The 12,054-nt window shown below is 40.4% G+C and overlaps 1 protein-coding gene across 1 annotated transcript in view; it reads right to left on the bottom strand.

The window, feature by feature from the left end:
- Positions 1 to 7,806, bottom strand: part of pdgfd (platelet derived growth factor d) — a 66,546-nt gene extending 58,740 nt beyond the window's left edge. Inside the window, exon 1 of the mRNA XM_053320273.1 lies at positions 7,692 to 7,806. Coding sequence (XP_053176248.1) covers positions 7,692 to 7,806 — 115 coding nt within the window. The remainder of the gene's footprint in view (positions 1 to 7,691) is intronic.
- Between the last annotated feature and the right edge of the window lie 4,248 nt (positions 7,807 to 12,054).

The raw sequence follows: 12,054 nt of genomic DNA, 5'->3' as shown, positions 1-12,054 counted from the left end.
AGGTCTTTTAACTCGGCATATCTCTCTCTACACACCTTTTCCCTCTCCTCCACCTCCGTGCCCTCTAACTCTTCTAAGCTCCCTTCTAAACTTTCACTCCTCCTCTGGTGCCCTCACCTCCTCCTAAAATCTGCTACACCTATAGCTCCATCGCTCTTTTCTCCCAAGACATCATTGCATTTTTTCGCTCTCTCTCTCTTTCCTGCAGCATGCACACACACATGCACACACACACACACACACACACACACACACACACACACACTCCTCTCCTGTCAGGCTGTCCAAGTGGTCACCACCCTATATTCTCTGTGCAGGGGAGGAAAGGACTGTCTGCCAAACATGTAGGGGTGGGGTAGCTTTGGCTCATACAATTTGTGCATAAAAAGAGTGTGTGTGTGTGTGTGTGTGTGTGCGTTTGAGATGACAAGTGTTTATTGGGGGATTCCCTTGAAAGGGAGATCCTGTAATTGTGTTTGCGTGCATGCGTGTGTGTGTGTGTGTGTGTGTGTGTGTGTGTGTCGGCCTGGGTGGGCGGGTGTGGAGTAGTTTAATGTCGGGTGTCCTGTGAGTGACTCATGAATTCCAATAACATCAGTGACACTACTCCCCGCTCTCACCCTTGAGTTTAATTTGGTGACACAGAAAACATTTGGAATCAATTTGCATCTTGTTTTAGATGAAATCCATCAGAGGTAAAAATGACCAGAGTTTGATATGGGGTGGGTCAAGATGGGGTGATCGGGTTCAAGTGCAATTCTATCTTTTTCCTGCATGTAAAAAGCACATAGAGAATACATTGAGGTCGATAGTTGAATTTTTAATTATCTTACTAGGTCAGGTTTAGATCATGTTCATTTTGGACTAGTGTATGATTCAATCAAAAGCTCCAGAGCAACAACTAAATGGACCTTGAGATGAGATAATTTAGCTGAGTCCATGGTCAGGAATTCACTTCTTCACAATCTCAGCTTTTAAGGCAAAGTGAAGGATGAAGTCTTCACAACGTCCCAGATCAATAACTCATAAGTGAAATGATTTAAAACTACAAACAACGCCTCTTTCATATACAATAATATGTCTGACAAGGAGCTGCACCCTCATTTTCACCCAAATGAGACTTCCTCCAAGCTGGACTTATAACATTGGTGTCTATGTAAAACCAGCTGTGAGACGAATGTGCATCATCTAAAAAGTGCAACACTAAAAAGAGATAATCCAAAAATATTCAGTAACTTAACTAACTTATGCAACACTTAGTTTGGAACAATGTACTTTTTAATAATTTAATTTTGGGGTGTTATAATAACTCCCAAAGATCACATTGATAATGAAGATATATTTCTTTGGTTTATTTTATTGGATATATAGGCTACTGTCTTTACAAAGTTTATGAAGTTTTGTGACTTTTCTTCTGTTATGTGTGACTAATTGTGCATTGCAGTTCTTCTTATTTATGTTTATTTATTTATTTTATGAATTAAAATAATTCTTCAGTTTATTTCATTATTATTTTTGTCATTTCTTTAGTTTAATACAGACTGTGCCATTTGCATTGCTGTATATTATACTGTATGTAAACTGTGGGTCTGTGCCGTTTTTCCATATACTGTATGTATGTCAATCTTTTTCTTTAATGGGCGTTAAAATGTGAAATTACACAGGTTAACTAAATATATTGTCCTTGTGCACGTTCCTTGGTTTTGTATGAGTGTTTGAGTGTGACCGTGCGTGTGTCTGTGACAGTTTGCCACATTATATTTGCTCAGAGAGCCGACAGGGTGAAATAGCTTTTGATTAAAAAGAGCTGAAACAGATGGGGGCAGATGGGAAGATAAAGACAGAAATGAGAAAGGGAGAGATTGAAAGAGTGGGGGGGGGGGGGGGGGGTCTACAGAGATGGAGTGATATGTGGTGAGGAACGGACTGATAAGACAGACTGAGAGAGGAAGGCAACAGATAAGCAAAACCATTGAAAGAACGAAGAGGAAGAATCAGAAAGATATTCAGAAGCCTTATAAAACATAGTGTGTCACTGCCAGGAGCACAAGGAGACAACCCTCCTGTTGTCCTCGAGTCAAGAGAGGGAAGGGAGGAAGAAGGATGGAAGGGAGGAAGGAAGGGAGGAAGGAAGGAAAGGAGGAAGGGAGGGAGGAAGAAGGAAGGAAGGGAGGAAGGAAAGGAGGAAGGGAGGGAGGAATAAGGAAGGAAAGGAGAAAGGAAGGGAGGAAGGAAGGAAGGAAGGAAGGAAGGAAGGAAGGAAGGAAGGAAGGAGTCTTTGGCTAATTAAAGGAGACTCATCATACTTTTTGTGATTCTCTGTTATTTTTATACTGTTATAATGTCAGATGTGAAGAAGTGACTAACTACTACCATTTTTTTTTTACATCGCCTGCCAACCTCCTTAACTTAGAACTTAACTGGAATTTTTACTTCATTTTTACTGTAAGTCATACAAAGATGTTCCTGTAAAGCCCCAGAATATATAAATATATATAATTATATGCCCCCCCTTTAAGGTCACATGACACCAACGCTGTATGTTTGCAGGGTCTGTGGGTCTGTTCGTAAGTCTGTGGCTAATTAAAGGGGACTTATCATGCTTTTTGTTATTTTTATACTGTTATGATGTCACATGTGATTGAGAAGTTTGGAGAAAAAGAAGTGACTAACTACTACCATTTTTTTTTACATTGCCTGCCAAGACGCAACTTCCAGAACCTAACTGGAATTTTTACTTAATTTTTTACTGTAAATCATACATAGATGTTCCTGTAAAGCCCCAGAATATAAATATATATAATTATGCCCCCCCCCCTTTAACCTTCCTGTCATCCTCCCGGGTCAAATTGACCCCGTCTGTTTTGACTGTTCCTTCTTTCCTTCCTTCCTTCCTTCCTTTCTTTCACCCCGCCTTTCCTTCCTTCCCTCCTTCCGTCCTTCTTACCTTCCTTCCTCCCTCCTTTCCTTCCTTCCTTCCTCCCTCCTTTCCTTCCTTCCTTCTCCCGTCCTTCCTTCCTCACTCCCTCCCTTCTTCCTCCCTTCCTTCCTTGACTAGAGCACAACAGGAGGGTTAAGTTCCCATGACACTAACGCTGTATGTTTGCAGGGTCTGTGGGTTAAACTGTGTCCTTACATGTACTTTCACATGAGTATTCTCATTGCATAATGTTAGTTAATCTTAAAGTCAACAAGGTAGAAAAAAGATAACAATGCACTTAAAGTTACAGATTATTTTCCGTATCTTTCCTCATACTCACATTAGTTGTGCAACAGACCTAAGTGTGTACAGTATGAGTGTGTTCATTACTAAAGCGGTGATTATAAACCACTGTGACAGAACACATCAGGATGTATTCATTGTGATGCACCTTGAAAAATAAACAGTAAAAGGAAAAACATATTCTACATGGATGAAAAGAGTCTAAATAGACAGTTTTGGCTCTTAAAGTAGGGGTTTGATTTCTATATTTTCTCTTTATGCAGTTTTCCACAAATGTTGGCTGATGGCCTGATGGTTGGATATTAAAACATTTGCAGCTGGTGTCATTCTTACTGTTCTTTTTTTTCCATAACCTGGTGCCTTGAATCCAACTGAGCAGAACTTACGTAATGAAAATAAAGCCAAACTGTCACTCAGCTCTGGTTGTTTTGATGTGCCTGGGTCAGACGTGAGATCGTATTATTTAAATTTCAAACGTGAAACAATAAACATTTCTATTTTTACTACATTTATTAGCCCCCCCCCCCCCCCCCCCCCTCCCAAAGGAATGAATAAACAGGCAATCTAAAGAAAAACACTAGCAGTTTGATAATGGCCACATGAGCAGAGTTGAACGTGTATTATATTTCAGTGGAAAATAGGATGATAGTTTATTTCAGGATAACAGCCGAGTCCTTGGGTCTGTTCTAAACTGCATACTTTCCTACTACTCGTACTAACTCTGACGTCATTTGAAGTATGTAGTGTGTTTCAACTGTGTAGTATGTGATTTAGAGTATGTGAGAAGTTCCTGGATGGTTTACTAGATTCTCCAGAAATGCAGAGTATGCATCAAGAGCTGACTACTCACACTCACATTACCCAAGATGCAACACAACTTCTGAAAAAAACTCAAAATACAAATGTCACAGATCACCACCTCGTTGGTTAGCTAAGTTAGCTACAGCGAGGGTATGTTCGCTTCCTGTATTTAAAATAAAAGCACCAATTCTATCGTTATGGTTTTCTTAATAATAAAAGGTAACGGGTGTTTTATTTTGTGAAAATGACAGGAAGTGCGTTACTCGCTACGGCTAACTCCGAAATCGCAGAAACAAAATTTTAAACAGGTGTTATTTGGACAAATTAGCGTCACATTGTGGATCTAAAGGGCTACTTTACTTTCTTCCTAAAAAGGTTAGAAATGTGGATAAAGTGGTTTATTTACAGAGTTAGAGCTAAAATGAAATCAGCTTCAGCCTGATGATTTCAGCTCGGGTAGGAACGAAATGCATTGTGGGTAATCGTGTAGTTTACTACAGTGTAAACGGTCTGCTTACTATCTGGTCGTGTAGTATGTAGTATAGAAGTATGTAGTATGCGGTTTCGAACACAGCCCTTGTGTCTGTCTGTGCTTGTGTCTGGGTAAAAGTGGCAATGTCTGACTATTGTATGCATGTTTCTGACTGTGCCTGTGTGCACGTATTTTCCTGCCTGCAGGGACTTCTTGCACACACACATATACACACCTACTTACAATAGGTTTGATCCTTTCTGGGTCACTGGGTCTTTTCAGTAGACATACTAAGTTGCTCAGAACAAAAAGGCCAAATTGTGCTTATTTTGGTCTGTGTGTTTATATGTTTGTTTTCTTTTCTGCAAATACACACTGTCTCCCTGTCTCAGCACCCCTAACCACTTTTACTTTTTTTGCACACACACACACACACACACACACACACACACACACACACACACACACACACACACTCAGACACATTTCAGTGGCAAAATGCTGAAAAAACACGGGAGAAAAAAAAAAACCTTGGGGGGAATTCCTGGAAGTGAGCTAAGAGATTCTGTCAGACACTCAGACACACATAAGAGTGCACACATGGGCACGTTCACAATGGTAAATGGATGAGTGAAAGCTGCTATCAGCTCTAAGTTCACTCCTGCACATAGAAACACATCTAATCAGCAGCAGTCAATCAAACAACAGAACTGAGCTCCACACATAAATACAGGGACACACACACACACACACACACACACATAAAAAGATAACTTCTTTGGCACAGTGTCTTATACTGAAAGGCTGCATGCAGAGGATTAAAGAGCTAGTATGAGAATGTGCAGCATCTAACCAGCACTCTGTCTCAATGGAAGCTATCATAGAGCCTCGGTCTGTGTGCTATACAAGATCATCAAGATATTATCAGAGCATAAAGATGACTTGATAACTGTGTCAGGAGGATTTTCAATGAATGGCTACCACAGTCCAGATGAATGACAGTGCTTAAAAAAAAGGTATCTCATCTCACTCCTGTGAATGATTGAAACTCTGAAATTCTGACTCTATCTATCTATCTATCTATCTATCTGTCTATCTATCTATCTATCTATCTATCTTAACCAATCAATCAATCATAATCATATATAGAGTTTCACTCTTTAATTGACAGAACTGATCATGTCCTGACAACATAATCACAGAATTCCTAAATGTTGTAGTAATTGACCAGATGACAGCTCGGGGTTATGTGCAACAGTGAGACATTTTCCAAATTAACAATACTAATACTAATAATAATAATAATAATAATAATAATAATAATAATGATAATTTAAAAAACTTAAGTATCTGTGCATGAAAAACTTAATAAGATATTTGTTAAAGTGCTATTGGAAGTTTGAAAAGAAGAGGATTGTTCCAGTGGTGGGCCTTTTCTTTATTAAATAAATAATAAAGTCAAGTTAATTATTTTAATCAGAATCTGGTAAGTGCAGAAAATAAGTTGTCTAAAACATATTGTGAAATTGTTGAAATGCAATTGTTTCCAGAGTGTATTTTTAATGCGTGAAAAGCAGATAAAACAGAACTTAATGTTTCTGAATAGAGTAAGAAGTAAGACCAAATAAAGTACAGTTTTTAATCTTATACAGAATCTTAGTAATATAGTCCTAAAAACAGCTCCAGATGAGATTTTCTGCAAAGTTTTTTAAAGTATCGGTTGAAAAAGGTAATAATAACTCCCACTTCTGAAGTATTGTGAAAGCATGATATAATTTTAACTTTTCACTGAATCATTCCTCCCTCAAACCTTCTTTCTTCCTCACATTCAGTGAAACTGTAAAAAAAAAAAAAAATCCTGCTCCTATTTTGAACCTTGACCAAATGCAGTTAGTGCAGCTGTTGTCTTTTAACAGTATCAACTTTTATTTTTGTCCTCAAGCTGCTTTTGTCTCCTGCTTGCTTGCCTTGTGTCATACAGTAGTACTGTACAGCCACACACACACACACACACACACACACACACACACACACACACACACACACACACACACAGCTGTCACTCTGTGTGGTGGTGGTATGATAGTCTACGTCATTTATATACACACATGTGATCGGACAAGACTCAGCAACTGGTCTGCATCTGACAGATTACTATCTCTCAGCTTAAAGTAATAAACCAGTGTGAGAAATGTGAGGTGTTGTGATGGTGATTAGACTCCACATGCATGCATATGTTTTATCCACTAAATACTGAATACTTCTCATGAGCCAAGTGCATGACAGAGATAACTAGATAACTGAATCCAGAGGTCATGGAAATGTAGGTTATACTTAATGTGTAACACACTCATAGTCAGCCCTCTGTGTTATTCTTTTTTTTTTTTTATAAACACACACACACACACACACACACACACACACACACACACACACACACACACACACACACACACACACACACAGAGGAGTGTGAGATGAAACAGGCCTCGGGGGCAGTCATCCAGGTTAGAACCTAATACAGTGGTATTTTAATGTTTCACTGCCAAAAGCAACCCTGCAGGTGTGCCTCTGTGTGCCTCTGTGTGTCAATGTGTGTGTGTGTGTGTGTGTGTGTGTGTGTGTGTGTGTGTGTGTGTGTGTGCCTGTGTGTGTAATCACAGGTACTGTAGCACTGTGACTTTAGCCTCAGGGCCAAGTGAAAAGTAAGCATGGCACCTGCAGTAAGTTAGATAGGTAAGAAGCTCGGAGAATCTGAAATCTGAAAACTTTAGCTTCAATGAGACTCACACACACACACACACACACACACACACACACACACTACATGAGGCTGTCACACGCTCCACAATCTGATGTTTTTTAACACCCAGCTGGCTGAGACACACTTGCTCTGTTTCATGGTACGTTTTCAATATCAGAAAAAGAGGAATAAGGCACCTTGTCATTTTACATTATATCTGACTTTGTATGTATTCATGAGTTCCTTTGCACTCTCTATACATCAACAACTTTTACCTTCCTTGTCTCTGTAGTGTTGCATCATCACAAATTATTACAGCTGTATGAATTACAATAAAAAGGGTAAAAAAAAAAAAAGCCACAGCCTCATCCAAACTCCCAGCAGTGTAACATGTACTGTCACTACTAAGCGTTACAGTGAATGGAAACAAGAGGAATGAAATAATAACTCACCGTCTCTTCTGATGTTGCCCCTCAAGACTTTGGCAGTAGAGACCTGAGCCCTCGCGACTCCGCTTATAACCAAAACTAAGACCATCCACATAAGGAGAACTAAAGGTCCGTTCATGGTGACAATAAACTCCAAACACTGTCTCTGATAATGAAATACTCTCTCCACACCTTGCAGTGACTTAAAAAAAAAGTTTTTTTCTTTTTACCCCGTGACACAGAAAATCAAAAAGAGCTTTCTATTCTACAACTTCTAGCTTTCATTCTGTCTCTCTCTTTCTGACCGCAAATGAGAGTCACTTGTTGACTCCTTTCCAAAGCTTGGCGCACGCGATGTCCCGTCCTGTGCCAAAGTGCCCAAATATCCAAACAGCGCCCATAAACACCGAGAGCAAAAAAAAACCTCCAAGACAACTAAGTGCAAGAGGATAATATATAGCTCCGTTCACGGTCAGAAGTGAGATTAGGCGCCGACCTTCTTATCGCTGTGAGGCAGAGGAATTATGCGCAGAAATATGAGAAATACCCCGAATACTTTACAGTCTATCTGACGAGTCTCAGTCCGCGCGTCAAACTTCAACAACTGAGCAGTGTGTGTGTGTGTGTGTGTGTGTGTGTGTGTGTGTGTGTGTGTGATGGGGCGGAAGGTCAGACAGGGAGAAATAAGTTTTCCCACTTCAATAGAAAAAAATAATTTAAAATGACATCTATATCTTTTTTCAAATAATATTGAAACGGGGGGGTGGGGGGGGTGGGGGTGTTTTTCTATCATTTAACTACTTTATGTTTGAGTTGGCACACTGCCTTCCTCAAACTGCAACGAGGAAATGTGCCAAAGAGGGAAAGAGGGAACTTGTTTTTTTTTTATTATAGGAAACTCTCCAAGCACAGGATGGGACACCACAACCAGACACCATGAGAGGAAACATACTAAGGAGCTAAGAGAGAGGGGGAAGTCTCTTGAGTTAGTTCTTGAGTGGTGGGCATTACACACACACAGCTCAGGAAACAGCTGAAATGAAGTCAGATAGAGGGGAAGCCCTAACGTAGCATTTATTAGTGCATGTGTAGGAGTCATTGCTCGCTGGAGGATATAGTTTGCCCTGCAGTAGGCATACATGTAATGTGGGTATTATATAAATGATTTCAGAGTTTTATGGACTCGTTCTTTGAGTCTGTTCCGCCACACAATCTCCTTCAGATCGCTCTGTGTGAGATAAGATTGCCTAACTCCTTCAGCAGAACACAGATGACATGATTACACTTGTTGAGGAGTCTAATAAGCACATCCTTTTAATGGTCTGCCAGGAATAATTCAATATACAGCTTAGTGTGTAAGCCAAAGGCAAACTATATCTACTGTGGTCTCTACGGACACACATACAGAAGTAAAAGCAAAAATATCATTAAAAACATGCTCGTGCTTACAAGGGGCAAATACAAGGCATTATGTTTAAAGTCAGTTTCATAAGTAAATGTTAGTGTGACTTATCCACCAATGTAAAATGTTGTTATTACAATAAGTTTATAAGTGTGTTTCTGACCAAGCTGATTCCCCTTAAGGCACACTCATAAGCTACTCTTACTCATCACCCCGTTTTAGTTTGCTTTGTCACTTTATCACTCACTGTCAGCATCTCTCCCCCACTTTCATCCTCTCAGCCCATGTTTATGCATGCCATCACATCCAATTTTAAGAATTATTTAGACTTTATGCTATGAACTTGCCAACTTAGGGTTTCTGCTGACTCAGCACACGCCTTCCTATTACCCAGCAATTGGCTAATGAGTAATGCAGCACCTTTAAAACTTAGAACCACTTAGGGAATGATATAGGTTATTAATAGAGAGAGAAAATTAATTAAAATTAAAAGCTATTAGGCTACCCTGCAGAGCTTCAAAGGGATATGCACCCAGGGACTGAATTTGTGAGTACACATAAAGATTGCTGGCAGGCACAGATGTATCATGCACCATGCATGCTTATGCACACACATGCACACGCACACAAAGATACATCATTATTGTGTTTTACCACACTGAAACTGCAACCTGCCTGAGTTGTTATAGGGAGACCTCAGCATAGACCAACCATTCAGTGATCATAGTGAAGATCAAATACTGTACTAATGCCAACTGTAATGATCAGTAATGCTTAAATATCAAGTCAGAGAATGGGTATTCAGTAAATTAGCATAAACAGCTGCCATTTACTTAGAGCATGGGTGTCAAACTCATTTTCATTCAAGGGCCACATAATGCCCAATTTAATGTCATGTGGGCCAGACCATTAAAAAGATGGAAGGAAGGAAGGAAGGAAGGAAGGAAGGAAGGAAAATAAGACAGGAAGGAAGGACGGAAGGAAGGAAGGAAAATAAAACAAGAAAGTAGGAAGGAAGGAAGGAAGGAGGGAAGAAAGGAAAGAAGGAAGGAAGGAAGGAAGGAAAATAAGACAGGAAGGAAGGAAGGAAGGAAGGAAGGAAGGAAAAGAAGACAGAAAGGAAGTAAGGGAAGAATAAGGAAAGTGGGCCAGATTAGACACCTCGGCGGGCCGGATCTGGCCCACGGGCCGCATGTTTGACATCCCTGATTTAGAGAGTGCTGTAGTGTCAGTAGCAGATATACTCAATCTTTCTCTTACTGTACTGTTCACTCCCTCTTCCCCTGTCTGTGTGTGTGTTTGTGTGTGTGTGTGTGTGTGTGTGTGTGTGTGTGTGTGTGTGTGTGTGTGTGTGTCTGTGTGTATGTGTGTGTGTGTGTGTGTGTGTCTGTGTGTGTGTGTGTGTCTGTGTGTGTGTGTGTGTCTACAGCATGTGTCTGCTTGAATGATTTGGCATTTGTCTTGTCTTGCCTGAAGCAGCATCACAGTACATGGACATATTGTAGAGTTACCTTAATGTCATATGTGTGTTTGTGTGTATGGGGGCGGCACGCTTCCCTTGATGCACATAAATCAACCACTAACATTAAAATGTGACGGTTTGATCTCCATCATCACTGATAAACCAGTCGTAATTGCTGAAGTTCACTGAAGTCTGGAGCAAAGGAGACACCTGAGAAGCCTGAATATTACAAACATGATTTTATATGAAGCGATCAATATTACTGTCTCAATAAAAACAGCATCATCAGTCGTTTCAGCTCTCTAGTGGTCCTGTAGGAATTTCATCTCTTACCTATCGGAGCAAAGGAGGAAGTCAGGTGACGTTATTAATCAGCAGGAGGAGGAGATGAGGACTTTCATATTTGACTTTAATACAAGAGACTGCTTTTCCTTTTTTCTGTTGCCTACCTACAGTTATTGATTATCACACTCATTCCCTAACTTTGTGATTTTTATAGTAACCGATAACACTGAAGGTGCCCAAACCTCAAATACCCTCACTCAAATAGAGAGCTTTAACACTTGTGTTGTCCTCCTGGGTCAAATTGACCCCGTCTGTTTTGACTGTTCCTTCATTCCTCCCTTCCTTCCTTCTGTCTGTCCTTTCTCCCTCCTTCTCTCTTTCTTTCCTTCCTCTCCCTTTCCTCCCTTGATTCTTTCCTTCCCTCCTTTCCTTCTTTCCTTCCTTCCTCTTTTCCTTTCTCCCTCCCTCCTACCTTCCTTCCTTCCGTCCTTTCCTCCCTCCCTTCCTCCCTCCCTTCCTCCCTCTTTTCCTTTCTCCCTCCCTCCTACCTTCTTTCCTCCTCTCCTTCCTTCCTTCTTTCCTCCATCCTTCCTTCCTTCCTTCTTCTCCTTCTTCCTCCCTTCCTTCCTTGACTCGAGGACAACAGAAGGGTTAAATCAGTTATTTGAACTCTAACCATGCTCTTTCCTAACCTTTAGCAAGTTGTTTTTATACCTAAACTTAACCAAATCTCAACCACAGAGCGGCCACAAAAAATATATTCTATCATTTCAACAGTGATTTGTAACAGTGTTAGATTACCAGGGAGGAAATGAGGAATGAATGAGGAACTAACTGCTAGTAAACCATTAGTTAAACAGCAATTCATGAGTAACTTCTGATCAAATTTACTAGAGCAGTTAATGATAAGTTAATGATTTAATGAGTTAATGACTGCAGTTAGCCTTTCTAGCAGCCCCTCTTTTAGTTTAGTTTAGTTTTATTAGGATCCCCATTAGCTGCAGCCTTGATGAAGCTCTTCCTGGGGTCCGACTGTAGCATTAAATAACTCTTTTTGAAGGACCAGAGTGAGATGCAAAACTCCTGTCCGTCCCAACGCTGGTGTCTGAGCTGCACAGTCGGGGCCTAAAGGTTAGAGAAGTGAGTTTGTGACTGGAGTGTTGCTGATTTAATCCCTCAGACTTGCAGGATAACTCTGGGTTGGGAAAGTGAAGAAGCAGCTCTTGCACCTCCCTCAT

Source organism: Scomber japonicus, chromosome 6 (genome assembly GCF_027409825.1).
Source record: "Scomber japonicus isolate fScoJap1 chromosome 6, fScoJap1.pri, whole genome shotgun sequence".
NCBI lineage: Eukaryota > Metazoa > Chordata > Actinopteri > Scombriformes > Scombridae > Scomber > Scomber japonicus.
Note: the sequence above shows the minus strand (reverse complement) of the source record. Positions and strands in the feature narration are given on the sequence as shown.